Source organism: Fusarium pseudograminearum, chromosome 3, assembly GCF_000303195.2.
Source record: "Fusarium pseudograminearum CS3096 chromosome 3, whole genome shotgun sequence".
In the NCBI taxonomy this organism is placed as follows: domain Eukaryota; kingdom Fungi; phylum Ascomycota; class Sordariomycetes; order Hypocreales; family Nectriaceae; genus Fusarium; species Fusarium pseudograminearum.
The window spans coordinates 1,576,610-1,603,619 of record NC_031953.1 but is presented as its reverse complement, the minus strand read 5'-3'; the positions used below and the strand labels follow the sequence as shown (position 1 = coordinate 1,603,619).

General features: G+C 48.6%; 7 protein-coding genes across 7 annotated transcripts, besides 2 other annotated features; 3 read left to right on the top strand and 4 right to left on the bottom strand.

Moving 5' to 3' along the window:
- Positions 1-416: 416 nt before the first annotated feature.
- Positions 417-451: a microsatellite.
- Positions 452-2,942: 2,491 nt separating this feature from the next.
- On the bottom strand, positions 2,943-5,164 carry FPSE_07256 (uncharacterized protein; the record flags this gene model as incomplete). Its single annotated transcript, XM_009260374.1, has 3 exons — positions 2,943-3,222; positions 3,275-4,380; positions 4,433-5,164. The coding sequence occupies 3 exons, from the start codon at positions 5,162-5,164 to the stop codon at positions 2,943-2,945; spliced, it is 2,118 nt and encodes a 705-aa protein (XP_009258649.1).
- A 120-nt stretch (positions 5,165-5,284) lies between these two features.
- Positions 5,285-5,318: a microsatellite.
- A 746-nt stretch (positions 5,319-6,064) lies between these two features.
- On the bottom strand, positions 6,065-6,621 carry FPSE_07257 (uncharacterized protein; the record flags this gene model as incomplete). Its single annotated transcript, XM_009260375.1, has 3 exons — positions 6,065-6,093; positions 6,147-6,380; positions 6,441-6,621. 3 exons carry the CDS (start codon positions 6,619-6,621, stop codon positions 6,065-6,067), a joined length of 444 nt encoding a protein of 147 aa, XP_009258650.1.
- A 1,705-nt stretch (positions 6,622-8,326) lies between these two features.
- On the top strand, positions 8,327-8,849 carry FPSE_07258 (uncharacterized protein; the record flags this gene model as incomplete). The annotated part of the gene is made up of 2 exons (XM_009260376.1): positions 8,327-8,420; positions 8,482-8,849. The coding sequence occupies 2 exons, from the start codon at positions 8,327-8,329 to the stop codon at positions 8,847-8,849; spliced, it is 462 nt and encodes a 153-aa protein (XP_009258651.1).
- Positions 8,850-9,514: 665 nt separating this feature from the next.
- Positions 9,515-12,238, top strand: FPSE_07259 (uncharacterized protein; the record flags this gene model as incomplete). Its single annotated transcript, XM_009260377.1, has 3 exons — positions 9,515-9,664; positions 9,714-10,117; positions 10,168-12,238. 3 exons carry the CDS (start codon positions 9,515-9,517, stop codon positions 12,236-12,238), a joined length of 2,625 nt encoding a protein of 874 aa, XP_009258652.1.
- Positions 12,239-14,721: 2,483 nt separating this feature from the next.
- On the bottom strand, positions 14,722-18,225 carry FPSE_07260 (uncharacterized protein; the record flags this gene model as incomplete). The annotated part of the gene is made up of 2 exons (XM_009260378.1): positions 14,722-17,467; positions 17,516-18,225. The coding sequence occupies 2 exons, from the start codon at positions 18,223-18,225 to the stop codon at positions 14,722-14,724; spliced, it is 3,456 nt and encodes a 1,151-aa protein (XP_009258653.1).
- Positions 18,226-21,990: 3,765 nt separating this feature from the next.
- FPSE_07261 (uncharacterized protein) lies at positions 21,991-24,720 on the top strand (the record flags this gene model as incomplete). The annotated part of the gene is made up of 5 exons (XM_009260379.1): positions 21,991-22,117; positions 22,170-22,265; positions 22,314-22,981; positions 23,045-24,071; positions 24,125-24,720. 5 exons carry the CDS (start codon positions 21,991-21,993, stop codon positions 24,718-24,720), a joined length of 2,514 nt encoding a protein of 837 aa, XP_009258654.1.
- A 374-nt stretch (positions 24,721-25,094) lies between these two features.
- On the bottom strand, positions 25,095-26,381 carry FPSE_07262 (uncharacterized protein; the record flags this gene model as incomplete). The annotated part of the gene is made up of 4 exons (XM_009260380.1): positions 25,095-25,931; positions 25,984-26,097; positions 26,154-26,303; positions 26,361-26,381. The coding sequence occupies 4 exons, from the start codon at positions 26,379-26,381 to the stop codon at positions 25,095-25,097; spliced, it is 1,122 nt and encodes a 373-aa protein (XP_009258655.1).
- Between the last annotated feature and the right edge of the window lie 629 nt (positions 26,382-27,010).

Below are 27,010 nucleotides of genomic sequence, written 5' to 3'. Positions count from 1 at the left end.
GCATGCAAGAGTAGTACTGTACGGCTTCCTTTGTGCGTCCGAGGGGCGGCCACGCGAGATGGCGCTCTGAGAGTGTTGGGACATGTTGCTCAAGTACGAGGTGTGGGCCGCGGTAGAGAAGAAGTGTCGGAGAGGGGTATCTGGTTAGAATGCAGGATGATAATTCAATTACTTGATTCTTGGTTGGTTATCGAGGTCGTATTCTGGTGGATTCTCGTTTATGAAACTAACTCGTAGGCTAGGTTCCCCAAGAACTAACGAATCTATTTTCTCCAATTCTTACTTGGCTCATCGAGTACTATAATGTTCGACTGGTGCACCGTGCTTCATCGAACACCGTTGGATTGTACACGGCCAAGTATCCGTAACGTCATGGCAATATGTGCAATAAAGATTCTTGTGCATTGAGTGACGGTTCATGTCATGTCATGTCATCCCATCTCATCTCATCCACGCTCCGCACTCGCACACTTGGACTCACACAGACGCAAACATGTCCTTAAAGAGATCCTCGGGTGCTCGTTTCTGACTGTTTGTCTCCATCTCAAAACCCTTGGCGCTGTTTCGTCTCCCCGCCTCTTTTTCTTTTTTAGTTTATTACGCTACCGAATACAAGCTTTATCCTTTCCATCTTGCCGTTGACATCGGATCCGCTGTTTGTCGCTGTCTTGCATTAGGTTGTATCATTACCACATTCGATACAACCAAATACAGCACAGAACGAAGCCTAACAACCACACCTTTAGCCTTCCTTTTGCTTACCATGGCAAGCACGGTCCAGTCCCGGCGGCAAATCCGAAGCGTGCGGTGCAAACACCGGGAACCCTATGAAAGAGGAATCAAGTGTCATGTCGCCTGGAACATCAGCCCGCTAAAAACGTGTTGGAGAGAGACGGTGACGGGACACTAGGGAACCTGCATATTGAGGCTTGGGGCTGTTCATTTCTGGAATGTGTCCTGGAATAACTCTCATCCAGTCGTCTGTTCTTCTCGCTTCAGCCACGCCGCCAATGCTGTTAGCACGGCATAAAGAAGCAATTAAATTATCATGCTGAAATGCAGTTGGGACTTTTCAGCACGGGTAGGTACAGAGTGGGAATTAGACTTGAACGGTGGATCAAGGTAGTAGTGAGTATACTCGGTTGCTCTATGGTGAGACTCGCAGATATCAATAGCCTTTCTGATACAGGGTACAAGTATCATATTTCCAGTTATCTCGAGGTAACAATAAACACCAAGTACCATCTGCCTTTGTCAATTGGTAATAATCTAATATCATAACAACATCTTATCAACCCCCATTCAGCGTCCTCTCAATTACGTTACCCCATCTTTCCCCGCAATCACCATTTTAGACTACCCGTTCCCCCGCGCAAGCCATCCATGATTAAATGGTTGTTAGCTAGCCCCAAATCATTCCTAGTCTTTCTCCGCAGATCCATCAACAAACTCAACCCTTCTTCGTACTCAGATCATTATAATATCTCAAGATCAAGATAAATGACACCTTCCGAGTCAGTCTTGGGCGTCATGGTCTCCACTCATACCGCGGTCTTACTATAAACTCGAATGCTACTGGTTCTCTCCCTCTTCCTCTCTTACACTTCGAGACTGGAGAAATTGGAGTGGTCTGATGTGATGCACGATGGTGGCGCGGAGGCTAAAGCCCGCAAGTCGCCGTAGCGGCCGGCAAAGTCTCCGGTAAATCTGGAACACGGCACTGGTTGGTTTTCTTCAAGTTTTGATGAAGCCATCTTGGGCAATGAAACAAATTAGTGATGATGATGATGGTTGTAGGAGCCAGCCACACGGAGATGCGGTACCGTTTTCGCATCCTAGAAGACTCCAGATCAACCGATTAACAAGATTCTCTGCATCTTTTCCCCAGAGTCAGCTTCCTCAGATCAAGCCATATCAGCACCAAAGTCTGGGGGACGGAGATGCGGTTCCGCGTCTGAATCTCAATACCCCACGATTTTTCAGGCTCCATTGGAGATATTTGGGATGATGCCACTTTCTAATAACTGTGTATCTTATAGTTAATGAGGCGTGTAGTTCGTCTTATTTTCAGTGTAGGGCAATCTATCAGAAATGCAGGTTGATGAGATATACATGATTCGTCAAGGCCAGGAAGTTGACCGGGTATCCTAGATAAAAGCAATATCAGATAGCGAAATAAACGAATGTGGCCATAGCCCATCGAGTCAAATTACATTGTGAAGCCCGAAATATTGACTTTTTTGCCACCATTTGGTATCAACGGTTGGCAGTGGTTTGTTTCACCCCGTAAAGGTTCCATGTTTAAGCCCGAAATTAACTACTGATTGTTTTTCGAGGCCGAACTACATTCTCTCCCCCAACTTAACAAAGATGCGTTCATTTAAATTATCAAAGTCGCCCCTTGTCACTCGCGCACATACTGGTCTAGTCACGATGCCCCAAATAGGGCGGATTAAGCTTAATAACACTTGATATTACTTCACCGCATGGAAACCCACATTGCGCGCGATGTTCTCGGAGGCAACGGCTGATTGCATTCGATAAACTTATAACCTAACCTCAATAATATTAATGACTACAGCCTCAGATTTCTCGCCGGCGACTTGACGATAACGCCGAGTTACACAAATACATGCAGCCAACCTTGCATCCACAGCTTATTCACGTAATCCAGTAATAGCATTAGAGTGCGGTCATGACATGGGCAGTCTACAGGTTCGGGACCCAGGTGACAGGATCTATGTGCGGGTAGCTGCAACATACGAGATTCCATTCTCGTATATCACTGCAGGACCCAGGGGGAGAATCCGCAGTCATCATTGTGCGACACTACCACGTGGTTCATGAATAACATTCTGATCTTTAGTACACTATCATATTGTCCCGTATACTGTTTAATGCACTGATGGTATTCTCTCTTCTATTCGTTAACTGCAATCTTCCTAGGAAGCAGATGACGAAAGCCCAAGCTCCTTGTAGAAAGCTTCCGAGCTAGGCTCTCGGCCCAGGAACTCATTTAAGAATTCCATCTCGGGGATACTTCCACCTCTCTCTAGCACGGTATGGCGGTAGCGTCGACCTTCCTTACCGTCCATAGGGTTCTTGGCGAAGAACGAGTGGAACATGTCGAGTGAGAACACCTCGGAGTAGAGGTAGCCGTAGTATCCAGCATCATATCCACCAATGAAGTGGCCGATCCCAGCGTGTCGGTTGCCCCATTCCCTGGAACATAGTTAGCTCGGTCACTCATAATATTGCTTTAGGAAATACTTACAGCCCCTCTCCAAGGTCCTCAGGACCCTTGGTGCCGGAAATTTCATGTCGAAGCTCGTTCCAGGTTCGACCAGCGTTGAGCTTCTTGACAGCCTCGTGAGACTCAGGAGTGTGCACAGTCATGTCAAAGAGGCCAATAACAAGTTGTCCAAGTGCGCCGATTGCTGAGTTGAGACGCTTAGTAGAAACAAGCTTTTCGATAAGCTCGTCGGGAATTTGCTCCTTTGTTTCCCAGTGCTTAGAAAGTGACTTGAGTACGCTGGGGGTCCAGCACCAGTTCTCGAGCATCTGGGATGGAGCCTCGACAAAGTCGAGCACTGTGGAAGTTCCGTGGAAGTAGCTGTAGCGGGTGCGACCAGCCAAGTCATGGATACCATGACCCAGCTCGTGGAACAGGGTCACAACCTCGTGGTGCTTGAGCAGGGATGGCTTCTTGGGAGTTGGCTTGCTGAAATTGCAGACCAGAGCAGTAACGGGGTAGTGCTTCTTGCCGTCCTCAGTGACGTAACCAGGCTCCAGGTTAAAGTTGGCGTTGTGGCCATACTTGTTGTCACGGGGGTGAAGGTCAAGGTACAGGTAGCCGTTGAAGCTTGAGCCTGAGGCCTCGTCATCCCAGACGCTGTAGATCAAAACATCCTCGTGCCATACGATGTCCTCGGCCTTGCCAGTGGGGCTCAGTCTGGCTCTCTCTTCGGGCGTAAGCTCAACAAAGACGAACCCAAAGATCTCCTCAAAGATCTTCAGCATGCCGGCAAAGGTTGAGTCAACAGGGAAATACTGAGAGATCTTGGCCTCGTCAACACTGTACTCCTTCTCCTTCTGGATTCGGGAGTAAAAGGATGTGTCCCACATGTAGAAGCTGTCGTCAAATGATAGGCCGCGCTCCTCGTAATCCTTCTTCTTGTACTCCTTGAGGGCGCCAATCTCCTTGGTGCCACCCTCGGTAAGCCGAGTTCGAAGGTCATCAAGGAAAGATCGAACGGCAGCGGGGCTCTTGGCCATCTTCTCCTCGATGCGCAGGGCTGCGTGGTTGTCGTAACCCAAAAGTCGTGCAGCTTCGTCACGGAGGGTAATGATCTCCTGGAAGAGAGGGACATTGACATTGGCCTAGAATGTTGGTCAGTCTTTCGTATATATAAATTTATCGATTGAGCCATACCTTGTTGGATTCAGCAACGGTGTACTTGCGACGGGTGTCGGCGTCAATCGCATACTTGATAAGAGGGAAGTAGTGGTTGTACTTGAACGAGAGCTTAACCTTGCCTTCGTTCTCGCCAGTGCCCTTCTCGAGCGAGTCGACGTCAATATCGTCACTGGGAACTCCCTTAAGCTCCTCGGGAGTGAACCAGATGGCTCCCTTCTCTTCGTTGAGGTTGGTCTGGCCCTGAATCTCGAGCTCGCTCAGACGCTTCTGTATCTCCTTGAATCGGTCTCGCTTGGGGCCAGCAGGCAGACGAAGCCCGTTTCGGATAAACTTATTTCTCTCCTTCTCGAGAACGTGTGCCTGCTCCTTGGTGAGATCCTGAGATTCTCGGTTGGCGAAAGCCGCATCCACAGCGTTGAAGATGTCCTCTCGCATGTTACACTCGATACCGAAGTCATTGAGGACTCTCTCAGACTCGGTGGAAGCATCACGGAGCTCCTTGTTGGTGGAAACATGGTGGTAGAAGGTCAAGATGCGACGCTGAGTGGCAGCCAGGTTCTCATCTATGAGGATAGGCTCAAGGACATTGGCGAAAGAGGCCTTGTCTGCGGTGACATTGGCTGCGACAGAGTCCAGCACATTCTTGGTAGCATCGCAGAGCTTCTTGGTGTCGGCCGCGATCGACTCGGGGGTGGCGGTGAACAGAGGCGGCGCCTGAGGAGGGTTACGATACTTGTCGGGAGCCATGGTGCTAGTCATAAGCCGTCTTGTTGATAGAATGGTTCGTGAAGCTTGGAATCTGAATTGGTTCGCAAGAGAGCCGAGGCGTGAGGAAGCTCTTGAGGAAGCCAGAGTTATAGCGATAACGAGGAAGAAGAGGGAGAGGAGGAGGAGGAGGAGGGACCTGGGGGAAGTACGCTTGTCCAGCTTGGATAGATGGATGGGATGTGAATGTGAATGTTACCTGGAAGGTTAGCCGATTGGTTTGAAGGCGGTCAAGTTTCGGAATTGAGGCAACGTACAGTCAAAAGAGGGGTCTTCTTGAAGAGACTAATTTGATTATTCCGTGTTTAGGCGTCAAAGGCGTTGAAAGGCGTTTACTGTAGATGTAGCAAGATGGGGCGTTTATTGAGAGGTGCAGCTTGGAGCTCCCACTTTAGACCCGCTCGAGGCCAGCGAAATCGCGGGGCAGTTAGATGCCGTGTCATGATCAAAGCGGCTAATGGGAGGTGAATCATGCATAAACTATGGAGGCCATAACAAAGACATAATAGGCATTGTTTAATCACTGTCAAAGTGTCAATCATCTAGGATGAAGAAATCGCATATTGAGATGCCAAAACTCATGCAAGCTATCAGCTACCCAGATAAACTATTAACTGCCAATATGGGTCCATGACAACTCCACCACAGTCAAAGCGACACACCATAAACAGCTGAGACATATAGAGCTGTATTTCGTAACTCCTACTCGCCTCCCAATTATCTACCAAAAATCCAGACATGCTAGTGCTCCGTACAAGGGAAGCAGTAATTCATCATTTCAGCGTATCCGTAGCCGATTCCATCCATATCCATAATCAAACAAGCAAACGCCGGTCCGTCAACGTAGATGCATAACCTAACCCGCCCATATCTTTACAATGTTTAGTTGGCGAGGATAGTTCGCACGAGGTCTGTGTTGGATTGTGTTAGTCGTCGCTCGAATCGATTTTGTTATGGTACGTACCAGTGTAGTTGACCTGGCCTGAGCTGGTGTCAACGGCCTTGAGGAGCTCGTCGACCTCCTCGTCGGTCATCTTCTCGCCCAGGTTTGTCAAGATGTACTTGAGCTGGCCGACGCCGATGAAACCCGTCATATCCTTATCAAACACTTGGAAACCGCGGCAGTATTCCTCAGGCTCGCCAGGGTCGCGGAAACCGCCGGGGCGGTTCAGAACGCGCTGGAATGTCTCGAAGTCGACTGTATCGGAAACGTCAGCTCGAATTCTGATTTGTATCGTCGCAGTAGGTTGTTACTCACATTCGCCACCAACATTCTTCTCGAGGTCCTGGATCTCAGAAAGAGTAGGGTTCTGGCCACAGGCGCGCAGAAGATCACCGAGGCTGTCAACAGTGACACGGCCGTTTCCGCGCTTGTCGAACAGGGCAAAAGCCTCCTTGTAGTTGGTAGAAGCCTGCGATTCAAACTTGTTGTTAGACATGATTGCTTATGAGTATAATAAGAGGAATGAGAGTTGCGTAGTGTGTGAAGTTTGCGACTGTGAATGTTGTGATATTTCAAAAGATGCAAGATGCGGAGGGAGTTAAACATCAACTGATCATTTGACGGTTGGCAAGCAAAAAGCCAACTTCCAACTATTTCGGACGACGCAAGAGGCAAACCGTCGAATCAGAAGGCGGGGTGCATGTTTACACATCCGAATGAAAGGGGTGTCCGGGGCAACTGGAGCTCACCATTTTTAGGTTGTTGGAGGGGTTCTTCTGGTGTGGTGTGGCTGGTTGAGTTGGTAACGCAACAAACTGTCGATAAAACCGTCGTTATGATGGTTTCTGAAAATGAGGAAAATGGTGTTGAGAGGTTGAAAGATGAAGAAGACAGAAAAGAGGGCCAAGATTACATTCCATGCGCACTTCCTCTCCACGTTCTGGCCTCCCTGGAGTCTTTTGCTAGAGACTGACGGGGCAACGGGGTCAGTCCATGGGTCAACATGAGCCATGTCACCGCCTGTAAAATAAGCCAAACACTTAACCCCTTAGAAATCGAGTCAGTATCCGCTTTATTTTGTCGTCTTTCACTAATGCCGTTTGGCGGTGAAACTATTGAAACTGGAGTAAATAATGCAAGACCCCTTTATACTACTCGTTGAGAATTATGTAGCTAGTGTCATGAAACAATGTCTAGATATTTTTGCACAAATCCAAACACTCGATAATGTCACAGTGCTTTGGTCTAAGTATCATGGTGGCATTCTGGCAGTTACCATAAAACCTCATGGTTAGTCTGTACCTGCGGCCTGCAAAGCTGAGGCCAGTCACAGCTTTCTAGACATGTTATACTTACCGCCTATTACTACGGCGCTATCATTTCTTCTTGACGATGTTTCCTTATGCATATCGTACTTGTTATTATCGACGTTATGTTTTGACGTTCGCTTAATTTGTTCCTATCACGCGGGTTTCACGGACTTGGCCTTGGGATGAACCGCCCTGCCTTGAACAAGCACCAGCCATCCGAGATCGATTGAAACAGTCAAGACAATGCCGCCATTTGTCACAGATCTTGCTCGCTTATTAGCGAGTAATCTCGATCGTCCTGTGATACCTAGGTAATTGATATCCCAAGTAGACTCAACGCTGTGGCATGGCTACCCTGAACCTTTGTCTAAACCAACACGTTTTCGGGATATGATATCGTCAGCCACGCAGAGTTAATTCCGCCATTTATTCGATGGTAAACATTCAACAAAGAGTTTCAAATAGATCTACGGGACGACCCGGACCCATACCTAACAGAAACGCCGACCAACGTTGGACGATTCACTGTGTACCTTTCAACTGTATGCTGTAAGGTTACCGTTTTGCCAAAGTTAGTAGAGATATTGTCTCAAACAGCAACGCAAATATTTTGTCATAGGAAAGATGATCCCCCATTGTCTAGAAACTTGGCATTGGTAGGTTCAACTGCTGTTTTCCATAGATATTCTAGGTAGGTAGTTATTGGGAGTGATGCAACCCATGCGAATAATTCAATAAGCGATCAGTTAGTTGTAACTATGGCGTCTTGACCGAAGCCCCGCCCGCAGTACATCTTGAAACCTTTATCCTCGGCATACATATATCTTCCTGCAACGTCACAGAATACTGCTTTACATTTGAAAACAACAAAATCATATATCAGCATTCAATATGACAACCGAGGCTGCCGTTCGAAAATTCTTTACCTCGTCTGCTTATGCAGTGGCGGGTGCCAGTTCCAACCCGGCCAAATTTGGACATCGCGGTAAGATCTATCTGTCTGTTCTTATATGGAACCACGTTTCACTCATCAAGGCCTCAATTAGTCTTTGTTTGGTATCTTCATCATGACCTACCAGTTACCCCCATAAACCCGGGCTCGCAGACGATCAATGCGCTCAACAAGGACCATGCCACTGTTCCCAATGTCACGGCTCTTCCAAACCCTACTGAGACGTCTCTCTCAGTTATCACTCCTCCTGCAGCAACCCTTCAGGTGCTTCAAGAGGCCAAGGAGAAGGGAATCCCATCTATTTGGCTCCAACCTGGCAGTTTTGACGATGCTGTTCTCAAGTTTGCCAACTCTCCAGGAACCTTTGAAGCTGTGATTGCTGGAGATGGTGGACGAGGTCATGAGGGATGGTGTATTCTGGTAGACGGCGAGCGAGGAATGAAAGCAGCAGGAAAGTTGTAAGATGTTAGGCTGATATAGGTCACATCGGGATGAAGAAAGGCAACCAATTGATATAGTGGTTGGCTTCACAGTTCTACAAGCTGTAGATACCTGTCTACTCTGTACATAACAGATAGCGTACTGTAGGTCTGATCGGATCACATCATATCCATTGCTAATAATAGATCAAGAACAACAAGGTGAAATCGTATGAACCCATGTAAATAAACAAGCGAAATATCCTGTTCGTTAGTTGTCAATTCTCTGGGGCTACCTCAAAGTAGAACCCATGTTTGGGTCTCTGGGGTTGGCTGACCCACCAAAGTAAACAAACGCGCCAGGTCCCGCCCTTCGACCGCCTCTTTTGCTCGATCAATTCCGTCGCAGCGCAGCAAGCGAGCATCTCGAATTCCTTCCACACAACAAACTCCCACCGCCATTAATTCTACGACAAGGTAAAAGGGTAGAATACCTACCTGTTGGTACGACGCGCGGACTTGCATTTGTTAAGCGGCATTCGAATCCTGTCATGAGCGCAATCACTTTTTGATTTCCATTTATTTATTCTCTTGGTCTCTCTCTCTGCTTCTTCTCCAACTTGATCTTTTGCCGACGCATCGCATCGCGTCTGATTGAATTAAACACCTACCCTTGACCGCGCTTTCACGCGCAACCTACCTACAGCCATGTCTTTCGACGACATTACCGACCAATTCATTACATACGAGAGCCGATTGGCTTCTTTCCAGAAAAACTCCAAAAAGCGAGGATCTGCAGCGAGTGGACGGGGCACCAAAGCTCTCAACTGGCCTCACAAGTCTATCACACCCGACAGCGTACGTTGACTACTTGCGTTGATACCAACAATGGCTAACAGCCCTGTAGCTTGCTCGCGCTGGACTCTTCTTCAACCCAACACTGGAAAATCCCGACAATGCGCAATGTTTCTTGTGCCACAAGGGCCTTGACGGCTGGGAAGCCAACGACGACCCCCTTGTCGAACATCTGACGCATGCTCCCGAATGCGGCTGGGCAGTTGTCGCTGCGATCGAATCTAACGTTGGAGATTATGCGCAACAAGCCCCAGACCAACCATACATGAAGGAGGCTCGAAAGGCAACATTTGCTGGCAGATGGCCCCACGATACTAAAAAGGGATGGAAATGTAAGACCAAGCAGCTGGTCGACGCTGGTTGGAAGTACACGCCGACTGAAGAGTCGGATGATATGGCTACCTGCACATACTGTCAACTCGCTCTTGACGGTTGGGAGCCCACTGACAAGCCACTGTGAGTATCGCAACTTGTATAAACCTATGGCAACAACTAATAAAGCGCAGCGACGAGCACTACAACCGATCCCCTAACTGCCCGTTCTTCATTCTACTAGAAGCCAAGAAATCGAGCAAAACCAAAACTGCACGCGCATCCAAAGCGTCGCGTTTATCTGTGCAGTCCGTCGCAACCATTGCTTCAGAAGCGCCTTCAATGAACGATTCAACAGCTGCTATAGACGACAGTGTTATGACAACAGCCTCGACTGCAACGGGTGGAAAGAAAACAAAAGCACGCAAAGCGACCACCAAGGGACGAAAAACAAAGGCAAAGAAAGAAACATCCATTGTCGAGGATACTGAGGCCTCACTACAATATGAAGAGCCATCTAAGCTTTCACGAGGGAGGAAGCGTGACAGTTCAGCGGTAGAAGACGTGAGCATGGCTATATCTGATGTCCCCCCAGGCAAGAAGCGCGCGATGCGTGCTGTCAACGAATCTACAGTGGTGCAAGATGAAGACTCAGATATGGCTGAAGCTTCTGTTTCCAAGAAGGGCAGTAAAAAGAAGACGACCCGAAAGCCCGTAGCTAAATCGTCACATGATGTCTCCATAGTCTCTGTCACAGAGGAGGTGGCGCCAGCAGGCTACGAAGCAACTCCCGGAACGTTCCCAGACGATGATGAGATCGAGCGACAGCTGGAAGCGGACCTGGAGAACCAACTTACCGAAGACGAAGAGTTAAGTTTTGATTCAGATTCTGAGAGACGTCAGAAGAAAGAGAAGGGGTCAAGGACGTCGCAGGCCAAGGCCGAGCAACATGAGTACTCACGCGATTTTGCCATGCTGAATCCCGAGCCCATTGAGCCAGATGAGGACGAAATTGATGACGATCTCAAGGCTTTACAAGCTGAGATGGAGGTCAACAATACTGAACCAGAGCAAGAACACGAACTACAACAAGAGTCAGACGCAGAACCTGAAGCTGAGCCCCAACAGCTACAAATTCCAAAGAAAGGGCGAAAAGCCGATACTAAAAAGGCAACCAAACAGACAAAGTCGAAGAAAACAAAAGCCGCACCAGAAGTTGATGAGGAACATGATGCTGAACCAGAAGAGCAAACCCATGTCGATGAGACAGGCCACGACGACAGTCTTGCCAGCACTGATACTGTTGTCAAGAAGTCAGCAGCAGCTCGTCTGAGCACAGGCAAGCGAGGTCGAGGACGTCCTTCTAAAGCATCTCTTGCCTCTCGTGCTTCCGCCAACGAGATCGAGCTGGTAGAAGCCCCCGAAGAACCACCCGTTAAGCGAGGCCGTGGCCGACCTTCCAAGGCGTCATTGGCATCCCGACCTTCTGTCGGCGCTAACGAGAGTCAATTGAGTGACGCGCCCCCTAAGCGTGGTCGTGGTCGTCCGTCGAAAAAGTCGCTGGAGGCTAGAAAGTCAATGGAAGCCGCCGCTAGTCAAGAGTCAACGCAACCATTCAGTCAGCCTGTGGAAGATCGCATGCAAGAGGATGTCGAGATCTATGCGTCCGAAGGGCCTGTTCCCCGTGCCGCGTCTGTGGAGTCAGCACAACAATCGCCTGTGCCATCATCCCCGCCGCCCAGCGCAGCTCATCTGGCCAATCCGCCTTCTACCCCTGGAAGAGTCATCTCCCCTGCCCCTTCAGCTCGACAAGCAGCTATTTCACCTTCTCAATCACCTCAGGCCTCTGATGCCGAGAACGAACCACCATCATCAAGACCCACGTCCGGTGCCAACCCCAAGCGAGTGGCATTGGCACCTGTTATCACTACACCTACCCGCACATCACCTTCCAAGCTGTCACCATCCAAACGCAACGTAATTGCAGGACTTCGCAGCACTGCTCCATGGACTGAGTTGGATCTGGATACCGTCTTTGGAACACCAGTCAAGGACTCAGATAAGGAGAATGACACGGAGAGATATCTCAAGCAGGGCCAGGCTTTGACATCACCAGAGAAGCAGATGACAGTGCAGGAGTGGATCTACCACAACGCTTCGGAGGCTGAGAAGCAACTGAAGTACGAGTGCGAGGCCATAGTCAGCCGGTTCGAAAGCGAAGGCACAAGGGCCATGCACGTACTGGAAGGACTGGTTGTGGAATGAGACATGACTTTCTGGAGAACTGAATGAATGGATGGAAGGCAAACAAACTGGATACATACACTCTGCTTTTGATGAAATGAGATGTGACGTGCCTGAACAAGCTCAGGAATGACGGCGTTGGTAATGATGAATTTCTCTAAATACTGCTTGTTGTTATTAATGAATGAAAGACAAGAAAGGCCATTGTTTGAGCAGTTATAAGCTTCCCACATTATATTATACGATCAAGTCTGAATCCAGTTGTTTGAAAACATAAATTTGTTTCGTTATATGGCTTTAGAAAGCTTTAAAACGGCGCATACTCTACGCATATTAATGACCAAGGTCTAAAGCTCATAAAGGCCTCACAGTTAACCATCCTCGAATTATTTTGACTATGCTGGCACTCAGTAATACCCGATTTCTCTAAGTATAAATCTTTAAAAAAAATCACATTAATAATTAGATTTGCTAATTATATCGTAGTTGGACGCTGTTGAATAGTAATTTGACCAGCCCAACAGCGCTCCCATAGCTGTGAAGTAGATTAACTACTCATCTTGGAACTAAATTTTCACAACTCCATCTTTCACTCTCCTTACAAGATGATCACTCACGATCAAAGCGGATTTGCAGTTAAGAAATGGTAGACAGAAATTCGCTAGCAAAGGCAGTAAATGCAAGTCATATAAGGCAAGATTACGGCGAGTCGGTCTAGACTCTTTATTTGCGGATGGTATGCCGTCTCAGGGCTTACTGTCAGCTAGGTGTAACAGCACCTAGCGTTCCTCATCAATCTGACAATTCTCCTTACATTGGCCGGGAAGAGGAACATGAGAAATAGGAAGGTAGTGAGAAAGAAAAGACAAGCTGGAAGCGTACCCATCTCTTTCGTAGCTGTAAGCTGCCCCTCTGGGTCTTAGTCTAAAAGACGATCAAGGTGTGCTATGTATGCTGCCCAGTCTGTATCGTAGATGATGTATTGTACAAAAAGCTGAATTCATCTTCTCACCAACTGATAATTGCCACTGTACGGAGGAAGTGATGGAAAAGAAACTTTTGTTTGTCTAAGCATTACAAGCATCTCACGATGTCATATCCCATGACCAATTCTAAAGCCAGCCGCTAGTGTCGTCACATTTCTAAAGATCGACGCTGTTCGTCAGGAACCATTTTCAGAAAGGAATCTACGTCAAAGCTATCGAAGATCTATGCAAGATTAGCACGATACTACGCCCCTGGCCAATAGATCGTCGATCTCTGTATTCCAAATATCTCCAAAGTCAAAGCTATCCCTCACGAAACTGGCCCACGTTCTAGAGTAAAGCTGTGGAGATCACTTGTCTAAGACGCCACGAGGCGTTCTGTGTCCCTTGCATTCCATACCAAAGAGGCCCTGAACCCTTGAAGATTCATCTGTTGCCGAATCCGTCTGAGATGGCGGAGATGGCGATAGGGCTTTGGGGACCTTAAAGATGCAAGTGTTCACGATAGTCCAGCTTTGGGATTCTGGACCAGAGGGGGACTGGAAAGATAAATAGCCACGATGGGAATGTTTTTTGGAACGAAGATTTGAGACAATTCCAAACATCTTTCGCCTCCAGACTTGTCACTGTCTTGAGTCGAACGCGACACAATTGCACTTACTTTCTAACTCAGCTCACAACAAACAAAGCTTCACAATGCTCGGACTATCTTTCTTCACTGTCCCTGTCCCCAGTGTCTGGGTTATATTCCCTCGTCGACGATCGACTGTCGATGCAGAGGTTGCATACCTTGAGACCCTCGAAGCCGGCAACTTGGATGAGCCTCTTTACATACGACGCAAAGAGCTTGGACTGAGCGACTGGTAAATATGAAAAAAAAGGGCAAAAAAAATATAGTAAGTCATATAATCACTCCAGATGTTAGTCTATGTTGACAAGACTCAAAGACATGTCTTCCTGGTGCGCCTGGTAGCAGCGCCGGATACTGCACGATTCAACGAACTTACGATGACTTGAAAATGCTTCCTTTGTCTTATTGTGCCCCGACACGGCGGGCAATTGTACTACATCTATGTATTGTATTATACCAAACCATGACACAACTCGGAACAGATCAAAAATGCAGGACTCGACTCGCCAAAACGGCGGCGATAAATACAAAAATCAATTTTCAACCGCATGCTACTTGATTGTTCTTTTCTCCTCGTCGCATTAAGACTAGCCGCCCGTGACCGACCATCAATCCTTGTCTTCAAAAAATCCAATCTCCTCGCTCGTTCCTGTGGTATATGTGTATCAAGGAGTGTTTGGTATCCCAATGCTAATTATATATGCCTTCCGCTATGCGCCAAAAGAGTGTCGTGGCAAAAAGCCAAATATGTAAAAATCATCCTTCATCAAAAGTTGTATGTGCATTGGGTATCCATGAAGCGTAAGCATAAACATGCTGTCGTTGTCGAATAGACATTATCGTAATGAGTGGCGTGAAAAGTGGAAAAACGTGGTTGATGTTGAAGGTTAAATCATGATAACTAGCATCGACAGAAGAGCGATGAAAGTGGCAAAGCTGGCCGTCAAGCGAGAAGCGGAAGCCTCGACAGTTGAAGGTGCTGCGGTCTCGTCTGATGTGGAGGTTGAAGTGCGTGTCTCGAGTCGCGACCTAGTCTCGCTCTCGCTGTCGCTGTCGCCTGAAGCGGTAGCGGCACCTGAAGCGTCTGTTTCTGTGGTTTCTGTTGCAGCGGCTCCCGATTCTGTCTCAGTCTCAGTAGCATCAGCCTTATCAGAGCGCGTGGCTTTGACTGTGGTCTCAGTTGCAGCTCCAGAACTGTCGGTCTCTGAAGCAGATTCCGAACCTTCTGTCTCAGTGGCAGCCTCTGAATCGGTCTCGAAAGAATCTGTCTCGACACCCTTTGTCTGAGCAGTTCTCGAACCTGTTTCTGTGATGGTAGAAACGACATCAGTCTCAGAAGAGTCCTCAAGGGATGATGTGACAGTCACGAAAACTCTCTTAGTAGTAAAAGGTAGAGTGGTAGACTCACCAGCTTCAGAGTTTTCAGACCCGTCGGTTGATGTCTCCTCAGCTGCTGCTTCAGTCTCTGTCGCCTCTGGGCTTTCAGTCGCCTTGGCACTCTGCTCTGAAGCCTTTGTCGTCAAAGTAGGCTCGGAGTCGTTTGTGGAAACAACTTCCGTTGAGCCAGCCTCAGAGTCGTCTGTGGTAACAGGAACATTTGAAGTGGGCTCAGGCTCATTAGTGGTGTTCTCTTCCTGCACGGAAGTAGGCTCGGGAGCGTCATCGGTCGACTGTGGCTCAGCGGCACTGCTTAACTCAGGCTCAGATTCCTCTTCAGTTGTGATGGCAGCGAATCCACCCGAGGTGGCCTCGACCTGACTCTTGGTCTCCACGTCTGGAGTTGCAGTAACCTGAGACTCAGGGCCAGGCGCGGCTGTTGTGGCACTTGTAGTGTCCTTACCCTTACAGAAATCGTTGAACTGCTGGAACTTGGGCTCGACGTAGTCTCGCTTAGTTTGCTTGGTCCCTTCAATGTTATCTTCGATACATTGTAAGCACAAATCTTGGCTATTCTGGAACGGAGAGCCGTCCTTGCAAAGCTTATCCGATTTTCCAACGCTTTGAGCAATTTTGTAAGCACCGTTACAGTCGCCGAAACAAACGGCTGGAGTAACGTCTCTTGCCTCCATCATATGTAGTCCACGTCGCTCGTTGCTGCTGGGAGCGTAATCGTAGTTCTCTGCTACCGAGGTAGTAGCATCGGGCCAGTCACTCAAGGTTGTCTGAGAGGCCCAGTTACCTGTTGTAAAGGTCTTGATCTCACTACTAACAATCTTCTTGTAGACTTGCTTCTCGAAGATGTCGTAAGAAAGGCCGAAAGCCTCAGGGTTCAGATCGAAGTATCCGGGAGATCGTGGGTAGTACGATGTCTCATTCTTGCGCCAATGGGGCTTCTTGAGTTTAGGAGCCTTGATACAGTACTGGGGCTCACATAGATAGTCATCTGAAGGCGGCTCGGCCCAGAAGTTACACCACGATGGCTTGGGAGGGTTACAGACGTACCCAGGCTCACAGCCAAAGGTGAGATCCGATTTAGGGTCAAGCGGTGCAGATCTGCCTGTAGGCTTAGGGCACAGAGTGATGCGCCCAGGAGTGGCAGTAACAGTGGTTGGAGGAAGCTGTACGGTCTGGCCAATGACCAATGTGGTGGTGTAGACAGTTGTTGGACCTGGGACCACCGTTACAATAGTCTCTCCGTCCTTGGTAAGAGTCACCGTCTCTGCAGGAAGGCGCTCAGTAACAACGGACTCTACCGTTACGGTGGCTTGCTCTCCAGGCACGGTCACCACAGTGCGCTCTCCTGGAACCTTAACAGTTCGCTCTTCGCCAGACACAGTCACAACGGATTCCTGGCCAGGAAGAGTAACAGTCCTTAAGATAGTCTTGTCTTCGCCCGGCTGGATGACGGTTCTGTGGATGGTCACAGTCTCATCTTCTCCAGTCTCGGTAACTGTAATTCTGCTTCCGGGGACGGTAACAGTACCGGTAACTGTCAGACCAGGCTCAGTGATGGTTGTTCCGGCTTCAGTGAGAGTGCTTCCAGGCCTGGTAATGGTTACTTCAGGAAGTGTGACAGTCGTGCCAGCTTCAGTTACGGTGCTGCCGGGCTTTGTAAAAGTCTTCTCTGGCAGAGTCACAGTTGTTCCAGCCGCAGTGACTGTGACTTGAGGGAGTGTCACAGTGGTCCTAGGTTCGGTGATAGTGGTTCCGGCCTCAGTAATTGTAGGACCGGGGACTGTAACTGTATCTCCCTCCTCGGTGACTGTAGGACCGGGTACTGTAACTGTACTTCCGTCCTCGGTAACTGTAGGTCCAGGCGCGGTAACCGTGGGGCCAGGTGCAGTGACCGTAGGACCGGGCGCAGTAACTGTAGGGCCAGATACTGTAATGGTATCCCCATCTTCGGTAACTGTAGGGCCGGGTACCGTAACTGTATCTGCGTCTTCAGTAACTGTAGGACCAGGTACTGTGACTGTCTCTTTAGACTGAGTCTGCACCACAGTCGTGCCCTCAAATACCGTGGAGGTCACAGTCTTTGTGACTGTTTCCGCAGTTGGAGTTTCAGTCACTGTCACTTTATCAGTTACGGTTTCAGTGACCTTCTCCGTAACAGTCGTAGGAACATAAACTTTGCTGGTAATAGTCGTGGGAACGTAAATCTTGCTCGTAACAGTGACAGGCTCGCCAGGCGCGCTTAAATTATGTCAATAACAGGTCTTCAGGGGGCTTTAGGTAACTTACCATGATTTTGTAGTGTCAGGGGGCGGACTTGTGGTAGTAGGAGGAGGCAGTGGTGTGTCGCTGACTGTGGTAGGGGGCTCATAAACGCTGGTGGTCGTAGTTGGAATCGGTGGAGGAGGGTAAGGAGTCACAATTTCAGATAGCGTAGTCGAAGACTCAGGGGCTTGGTAAGTTGAGCTTGTTGTAGGTTCGGACACTGGAGCTTGCTCGGTGGTCGAAGTGGTTACAGGCTCAGGGGGTGTGTAAGTAGGGTAAGGGACCACTGTGAGTTGACTGGTTGTAGTTGGAGGCGGCGGCGGTGGTGGATTGACTGTATAACCTCCTGTGATAGTCGGGGCAGGGGCAGGCTGATTGCAACTGCATGCGAGGTTGTATACCATCTTGGGGCTTGTCTCAGTGGCCGCGTCCCCTTGCTCAGAGAAAGCAGCACTAGTTTCCTCCTCCTTCTTGTCATCTTCCTCGATCGAAACAGATTGGGTGACTTGAGGTGCTTGTGCCAGTGATGTTTCCGGCTTGGTATCAGCTCCATATGTTTGAGCTTCGGCTGGGTTCGCAGCGTAACCATCTTGGGCCGGTACTTCGTTGTTTACTGTAGCAGTAGGCTGTATACTGGCAGATTCGCTTCGTCTGTGAAGAAGATTCTCGCCGTTTCGAGCCGGAATCTTAACGGCCGCAACGCCTAAGACGTTAAGCAATAGTGAGAAGCGCATGGCAGGCGATTGTCTTCAACGCAGATGATGATACCAGCGTGAAGCTCACACTTGTCGGGGAACGAATGTGGTAAAATGAGCGTCAAAGCCCTATTCTATTTAGCCGATATGTTAGAGAACGTCAAAGGATGCAAAAATATTGCACTTGAACTGATATATAATAAAGGATCAGGCCAAGGTTGGGGGCTGAGTAACGGAGAGAGCCTTGACAATCGAAACCACTTACAGCGACATCCACAACTGGTCTTAATTTCCTCTCGGATAAGCCACTCCAAAGTATCTCCACAGCCGGTGAGCAGGTTTGAGAGTCAAGTTGCTGGCTAATATCGAGGAGGGCCTAGTCACCAGGATCTGGAGCTGGCAATGAAGGTGAATTGAGTAAGAAGGTAATCAAACTCAATAGCCAAGCATAAGCTCAGGTGAAAGGAATCCCGGATAGGCCACTACAGAAAAGACAACTTTTGACAAAGAGACTTCACGAAAGATATCCATGACCGGGTGTGCCGCCTGAGCTAAATGCTAGCTATTATGGATGCGTTGTGGATACCTCAACTGAACGGGCTTACTTGGGGCGATGCGTAGCATGAGCAACAATGCATATTGGACATGGTTGAAAGCAAGGGTCTGACAGGGGTACGTCCGTTGGAATATGCCCCAATGGAGCAAGCAGCACGGCCATGTAAGATCCGCCTGGGGACGTCCCTTGTCCTGGCGCCTTGGGGCTTTCCATTATCGCGCATCTCATACTTTTCGGCCCAAGGCTGCGGGCCGCCAAGGGACTGAGAAGGGATAATATCACAGCACATCGCAGCAACAACCCATTCGGGAGGGGATTGCTGACAGGGCCAGGCCACCGCATGACAGCCTACAGGACCAAGGATCTGAGGTGACCCAGGAGGGAAGTTCTTTGGGGAAGACAGCAATTGAACAGTGACGGTACTTCAGTTCTTAGTCCGAAAGCCGAGGGACGCGTAACATTGTGATATTGTGACATTGACAGCGCAGAAGTAACGAGAAAGTCACGTAGATGCTAGTGGAGGATAATAATAGACAATGCGGTACCATGGTCTTCAGCCTACTGTATGATGAACGCCATTGATGCTGTGGCTAACATAAAGCCGGATCTCAAAGAATACAGACTGGGTTTGGGTGCTGACAGTCTAGAATTTCCCGTATTAAACGTGTAACTTGGGCCAGTCGCATTGCTTTTGATGCGATCGATTGGCTATTGCTTAAACAATAAGGCAGAACAAGTGCGGTAAACAAAGACATGCTTCTCTCTCGTGGATGTTGAAGAAGAAACGAAACCCAAGGTTACCTGCTTAGTCGAGGAAAGAGGTTGAACGCGACCAATGGAGGCTCCCACCTTCCGATACCAAGGTAAGTTTAGTCGGTGGCTTACAGTGAAACGGGCGGGAAGGAGGGCGCCACAGCCTGATGTTCTCAGGGCCACCGGGGGTCTGATTGGTCATAGTCTAAACAAAGCAAAGAAACCCATGACGACCTGAATTTTTTGCTTCGATTCGATCCAGCCCTGTGATGGAAGGCGGGAGCGAGTGGAGACTTGGTTTATATCCGAGATCGCCGGTACCTGCCTAACCTTATGTATCTAAACCAACCGTTTTACTTGTCAACTCTCGGGTCTCGTAGAGAAATTCTTCACTTGTGCAACAAGTAAATAAAAGAAAACAACCATCAACTTAAATTCCCGCTAGAATTTCGCGTACCTGACTCTAGAAGTCGGTCGGGCGATGTAAGCACGAGGCGTTGAAAGCTTGGGTGCATATGGAGCTAGTGGGTTAGCTGACCCACCAAAGCTTACTCCCCCCCACTGGGTCGACCCTGAGCCCCGCTATAGCTCGTAGGCCGAGCCTTATTTGAGTTGAGGCCATAGTCTAGAGTGTCGAGTTCCTTCCACAAACAGTCAGTCAACCAACGTGCTCGGATCAGATATGGTCCTTCCACGTTGAAATGATTCATCAGCCAACTTCTTTTTTCTTTGTTCTCCAAACTCACACTCATTAACCATGTCAATAGCCAAACCAGTCTTCCCCGCCTAGACTGTCTGACTGACTATGTAACTATAGTACAGGCGTTCTGTCTCACACGTTCCGTCTCACTCCTGCGCGACTTTTGATTCATCATGGCTTGTGGGGGCCGCGATGAAGTGCGCCCAAGTTGCAGCAAACCAAGACACCTCGGAGCATGACAACGCACTTTTGATGGAGTCTAAAAAGAGGTACATCCTTGTAGCGCAGAATAACATGCATTTTATGTGTGAACCGACCACCACTATGGACCTTTCTCCTTAGTCTCACGGAGAGATTCTACAAGGGTGTGGTGTCGTTACATTCTCTCCTCCCCGACATGTGCCAGTGCTTATTTTTTGACAGGGATGCACATGGTAAGATCGACCATGTCTCTCCAATCCGGACAAAGCCCAGCCTCCAAAGTCTCTTCTCTTTTGCTTGTCCTTCAACGGATGGCACTTCTGGACTTTGCTCTTGAGAGTCTGACATTTCTTACTACAACAAGCTAATTGTCCTGTTCGGTCATGTCCGCGTCCTCGTCCGTATCCCGTTGCAACAGGAGGAAGTTGACAACAACCAAAGCATTTTTTCCAGTCCTCATTTAGCTAACTGGCGTGAGATCGCGGTATACCCGGTTGCGTGGGCCATACTGGTTGTGGCTGTTGGTCTGTGAAACAGTTCTACCACCAACAGCCTATTGTCGGTTCATCCGATTTCCAGCCCTGACCACTGATTCTTTGTCCACAATCATGAACGCGTACTTTTCTGAATTGCTACACCGTTCACTCTGCCACCGAACAGAATGGCGCTTTTCCGGGCCATCTCATCACCCTGGCTTAGTTCAAGGCTGATCCCAAGCCTGAAAGTCCATCAAGAAAATTCCTCAACGTCAGCCCTCATGATCCGATACCCACTCGTCACCAGTGACAGAGGGCTCCACGCCTAAAGTGGATGAACGTTTTTCAACGTTGCCATGCTACCAGGCTTACCAGAGAATGGCTAGTGAGAACGACTGCTCGCAAGGATTGAGGCTGAGCAGACACATGGAGATTATCCCTGCCATAGACCACAACTCTACAGAACAGCATCAGCCCAAAAGCGTAACTGTAACCACTACAACGCTGCAGTGCCAGAGGGCATGCATGCTACATGGCGAACAACAATCCACTAGGCCTCATGGGTAAAGTTCGATGTGCTCAACATTCCCTTGTCGACAAATGTGCTGTCTGATCACTCAGCCCTATCCCCATCTCGTTCGATCTCGTTCGATCTCGACCGGATCCAGTGGCGAACGTTTTTCTTGACGGCGAATACTGCACACTCGCATTGCACCTCTGCATAGAGACGAGTCTTACTGACCGTTTTGAAATATCCCCGCGCCGTTTCTTTCCATCTTACAAACATTTTGCCTTAGCGTATGATTCACTCATCCTTGCCCATTATATGCCCAGCACATTTTCACGAACTCGCCGAGTACTAAGCCGCTTGGACGCTTCAGCGAACCTTGATTCTAGGCCAAGCCTATTTCTTTGTTTAATAGAGATTCCCTGCCTTCTTATACCCGCCCTGTCATTCGTTCCAATTCGCCACTCGCTGGCTGTCAGCCTATCTACCAGGTTTTGTACAGTCGTTAGGATACACGATAGCCAATGGTCCAGTAACAGCTTGCTACCATCAGTTTCTCCCAAACGTCTGCTCTGCGTGACGCCTACTTAGAAGATCAATCATCACAAGCATGATGTTGAGAAGCACTGCGTCCTGGGCGTTCTTAGCAGCGGCCGTACGCCCAGCTGTCTCTCAGTTTGATAACTGGCAAGATGGCCAGATTAGCTCTGGAATATGTACATGGGAGCAACCAAGAGGTAAGCATCCCGACTGTTTGGTGCGTGGAGGTCATCTCTAATATCAAATTAGCCATCATGCTCCGCGATATGGTTTACCTTGATGGCGGCGATATTTCATGGTGGGCTGAAATGAATGATGAAAAGATATCAACTGCCCCTGGCTTAGGTATGCCTTAACATTGTATGTTTACCTTGCAATAGCTGACCGTGCAAGGCAACAATGCGGGAATCATCCTCAATTTCAACATGAGCACGCCTTTTAACGCAACTACCAATGTGACCGCCATCCTTCTTCACGATCCAGCCATGTCTAAGGCTCGCGGAGGCTCGGGAAACAGTAATAGCGCTGCTCCTAACTTTATTGACGGTGCCCTTCTTGGTAACGACGATGAGTTCTTCCTCTATGGTGGCGATCTCCTACAGACCAGTGAGAAGGACGATTCTCCTGCGAAGGACGAAATCCTGGGATATGAGGCCTATCAGTATGGACCAGATAAGCCGACATGGAATCCCGGATTTGTTGACCCCAAACTGGACGAGAACGTTACCCGATATGTCGCCTATGGAGGAGCCGTGAACGTGCCATCCGAAGACCTCGCGTTTTATTTCTCCGGCTTACGATCCCCTACGAAAGGAGAGTTCTTCACAAACGACCCAGACAAGAAAGCAACCAATATCTCTGATACGCTTATTACGTTGAATATGGAAGAGCAAAAGTATGAGACCTGGACCAACAAGACACTGAAGGGTGTCAAGGGACGTGCTAATGCGGAAGTCGTCTGGGTTCCTGTTGGCAAGAAAGGTATTCTTGTTGTCCTCGGGGGTGTTGTTTATCCTCAGTGGGCGGGACGAAGTCAAAAATCAGCGAACGAGGAAGAAAGCGTAAGTAACATCAAACGTGGTATATCGTATAGTTTCATGCTGACATCAACTTTGCAATAACAGAAGAAGCAGAGCCCCAAGTTCATGCAGACCATTGATGTTTACGATATTGACAAGGACAAGTGGTATCAGCAAGAAACCAAGGACGGCCCTGGGGCACGAACACGGGGATGCGCTGTCGTGGCTACAGCTTCGGACCGTTCAAGCTTCAATATCTTCTACTACGGTGGATTTGATGGAATTAATGTGAAAGACCAATTCAGCGATGATGTCTGGGTACTCTCGCTACCGTCTTTCGCCTGGATCAAGATCAACGAGGGGAAATCGATTCATGCTCGCGCAGGACACAAATGCTTCATGCCATATCCTGACCAGATGTTGGTCTTTGGTGGTTACACACCACTCGCAGGAACCCAAATTACATGCCTCGATAAAGGCCCAGTGGTGAATTTCAATGTTACCAGTGGCGAATGGTTGGACAGTTACGACCCTGATGAATACAGCGATTATGGCGTCCACAAAAAGATTCAATCCGAGGTTGGTGGCGATGCTGCAGGCGGTGCGACAGTGACCGCTCCTGCGGGTGGTTGGACTACTTCTGCTCTCAAAGATATATTTGACACAAAGTACGACACGAAGAAGATCAAAGAATACTGGCCATACAACAAGGCATCCTCCACAGGAAGACCTAGGCTTGACAACCCAAGCGATGATGACAAGGATCAAGACGGCGGCGGCGGCAGTTCCGGTCTTCCAAAGTGGGTTGCGCCAGTCCTGGGTGTTGTTCTTGGCCTTATGCTTGTCACCGGTATCTTGGTCGTCTTCTGTCTTTGGCGCCGTCGCAAGATTTTCAAGAACAGCAACAGTGACTATGGGACTGAAGATCCGGGATCACGAATCCGATCATGGATCCGAGGCCAGCATAACGAAAAGGCTCCCACGGTCACCACTGACGAAACCCCTGTGAGCCCAGGCACCGAGATGGCCTCGACCACACAGGTCGTCGGGTTGTCACCCTCCCCTGTGGGCACTCCTGCCAACATTGCTTCACCTGCCGAGGTGGCTGACACTCAGATTCATGAAATGGCTGGTAAGTTATGAATATCGTCCCAGGCCGGTTGAATGTGATGCTAACAAGCTCAGATACCTCACGACCAACTGAACTCCATGACACAGGACTCTCACCGATCGATATCATACAGAAGTACTCTCATTTCGCCTCTGACAACAAAACCAATTCCATGTCCAACCCCTCCAGCAATTCGTACTCGGTCGGAGAGCACGCAAGTACTGTTTCGAGGTCAACAGAGCCACAGATGTCTCAGCCCGACTCCCCTACAGCTGGACATGGTGGCCACACTCGCATGACGTCTGATGTATCTGGTGTGACTGAAAACAGTGGCAGACCGCCTCGGATAGCATCTGATGTGTCTGGTGTTTCAGAAGGCGATGCATCTGCTCTCCGACACATCGCCAGCCCTATAAGCCCCAGAACCGACGATGGTAACATGCCTTCGCCGCCATTCTCTAGTATGACAGGGGATATCCTTCCTTCTCCCCCCGCAGACCTCACGCCCTCATCGCCTCATCTCAATACAGCAGTGTCTCCTATTCCTGTGTCTCCTCCTAGTGCAAACGAGGCGCCTGGCCGGGACTATCTTACGGCCAAAGCCTCATCAAGCCCGATCAGAAAGAGCATGTTTAAGGAGAGTGAGGAGGACATGGGACAAATGAAGTAGATAAACTTATGTTGGGAGGCGGCCACTTCCTGAACGGCGTTTCTGGTAATTTTGGGATTTATATCATGCTGGAACATAGGGTACATATCAAGACTTGTTGGCAGGACATTCTTTGACAAGCGCAGCATATCGGGGTGTTGATACCCCAAGGTCGACTACGGAACAACACTCGTTTTTTATAAAGCATTCATGTCTATCTATATACGTTACTTTTGAGTACATATATTCATAATTTCCAACATTGCCGATCCTTTCCTAGGATCCGGCTTTTCTAATAAAACCAATAATTTCTTTCCCAATTCGATTTTCCACTTGCCTCATCCAATATTTATCCGGTACATAGCATCGTAGTATCAACATCTTTGAGAAATGGTTTAAACCTCAACGAGCTGATCGTCTTCATCTTCGACTTCCTCCACCTGACCATTGGCAACTTCAGGCTTACCCTCAATAGCCTTGAGTCCATTCTCCTTGACCTCATCTTCTCCTTCACCCTCTTCGTCTCGTGCCAAGACCTGAACCAGTCGCTCACAGGCCTCTTGGACACCCTCGTCGTTGACTCGCTGATGTGTCTCTCGGATGACAGGGTAAACCTTGACACGGCGCATAAGGTCACGTCCCTCCCGTGACGTCGTTAGCAGAGTGAGTGTCTCTACGTGTGTCTGTATGTTTTGGTTGTCCGAGTCTCGCTTCTTGTCGGGTGGTAGGAGCTGGAGATCAGGCAGCATGTCCATGGTCTCATCAACGTCGTATTCCTCGTTACCCATAATGGGGAGGAGGATGTAAGGAAGGATATCAATCTCATCCTCGGCCAAGAAAGATGGATGAGACTTGACCTCAAAGGCAACGTTCTTGATAGTGCTGGCAACACCCTTGCGTCGGATATCAGACTTGTGCTCGGTAAAAACCTTGAGCTTTGTGAGAGGGATGACCTTGTCATACGCCTGCTCCTGAAGGAAATGCTTTCGGATATCGTCGTGCTTGGAAAGATCAGCAAAAACGTAGGCTAGGTAGTCAAAGTCTGCGTTCTTGTTGTATGTGCCATCTTGTCCCTTGACAAACAGATCCAGTAGCTGGTTGAGGACAATCTCATCTGAGCCCAGCTCCTTGGGGGGTTCTTGCTTTCTCTTGAGGAAATCCTTCAGACCGTCCCACTTGGAAAGGTTGGCAGCAAGCATGGCTAGCAAGTTGGCATTTGGTTCCTCGGGGTTCTGGATATTGCATCAGTGACTTGTTCTCAGGGATTCAGAGTACCACACATACCACCATGAGGTCAAAGACGATTCCTAGGAACTTCTCATCTGATGCTAGAAATTTGAGCACCTCTTCGTCACCCGATAGGTTGACAAGCATTGTGAGAGCATGTTCAGCAATTTTCTAGCGATTTTATTAACTTGATGGACGATTTTATGTCCTGTTACGGCAAAACTTACAGGATGGTCGCGAACTAAGAAACTGAGATGCTTGACAGGCTGAAGCTTGTCATTCTTGAAAATGCTGGGCTCTGACAATGAGTATGGTACCAGGTTCTCAGCAGCAAGCAGACGAATCTGGGCATTGGGATTGGCGATGAAGCCCACGAGCTACAGGACATTTATGTCAGCTCAAACGCATCATATACAGCATGGAGAATCAAATACCTCTTCTAGTTCAGTCGGCATTTTGTTTTTGTCTTGGGTATCTTGAATAAATGTTGTTGGAGTGATTTTTTAAAGTTGGTAATGATTTTGGAGGGGCATGACAGTAGTGGGGGTTGAGGCCTGAAGTCATCGCTGCTTCAGTAGACTGGGCGTCATTTTTAGTGGCTGACTTGTGAATTTTCAGCGCGGACCCACAGACTGAAGAAGTTTCCAAGGGTCTCTTTTTGTGTCATCATGGTGGCGGGGCAAAATGCAGCGGCTGCTTCTCATAATTTTCTGTAGGCCAGTCTTGGGGAATTTTATATGGTCACGACATATGACTGACTTTGTGATGTTTTTATGTGAAACGAGTTGTTGATCGAATTTAACTGCTACTTTTGAAAATTGAACAAATAAATGTTACTTGTAGGATTCTTTTCCTTTACGATCAGGTGTTGAAAAATCGAGAATATCTAGTTGAGTTGAAAGAGTTTGCCCGGATCCCATATAGCACACACCATATATGTTGAATACTGCCATCAAGAACAACGGATATCTCCTAACATGAGCTTATTAGTAAAAACACATCTATCAGGACTGTTTCATCATGATTCAGATAAAATTTTACAGTTGATTTGTGGTTATACTACAGACTAAGCTTACCCTGCAGC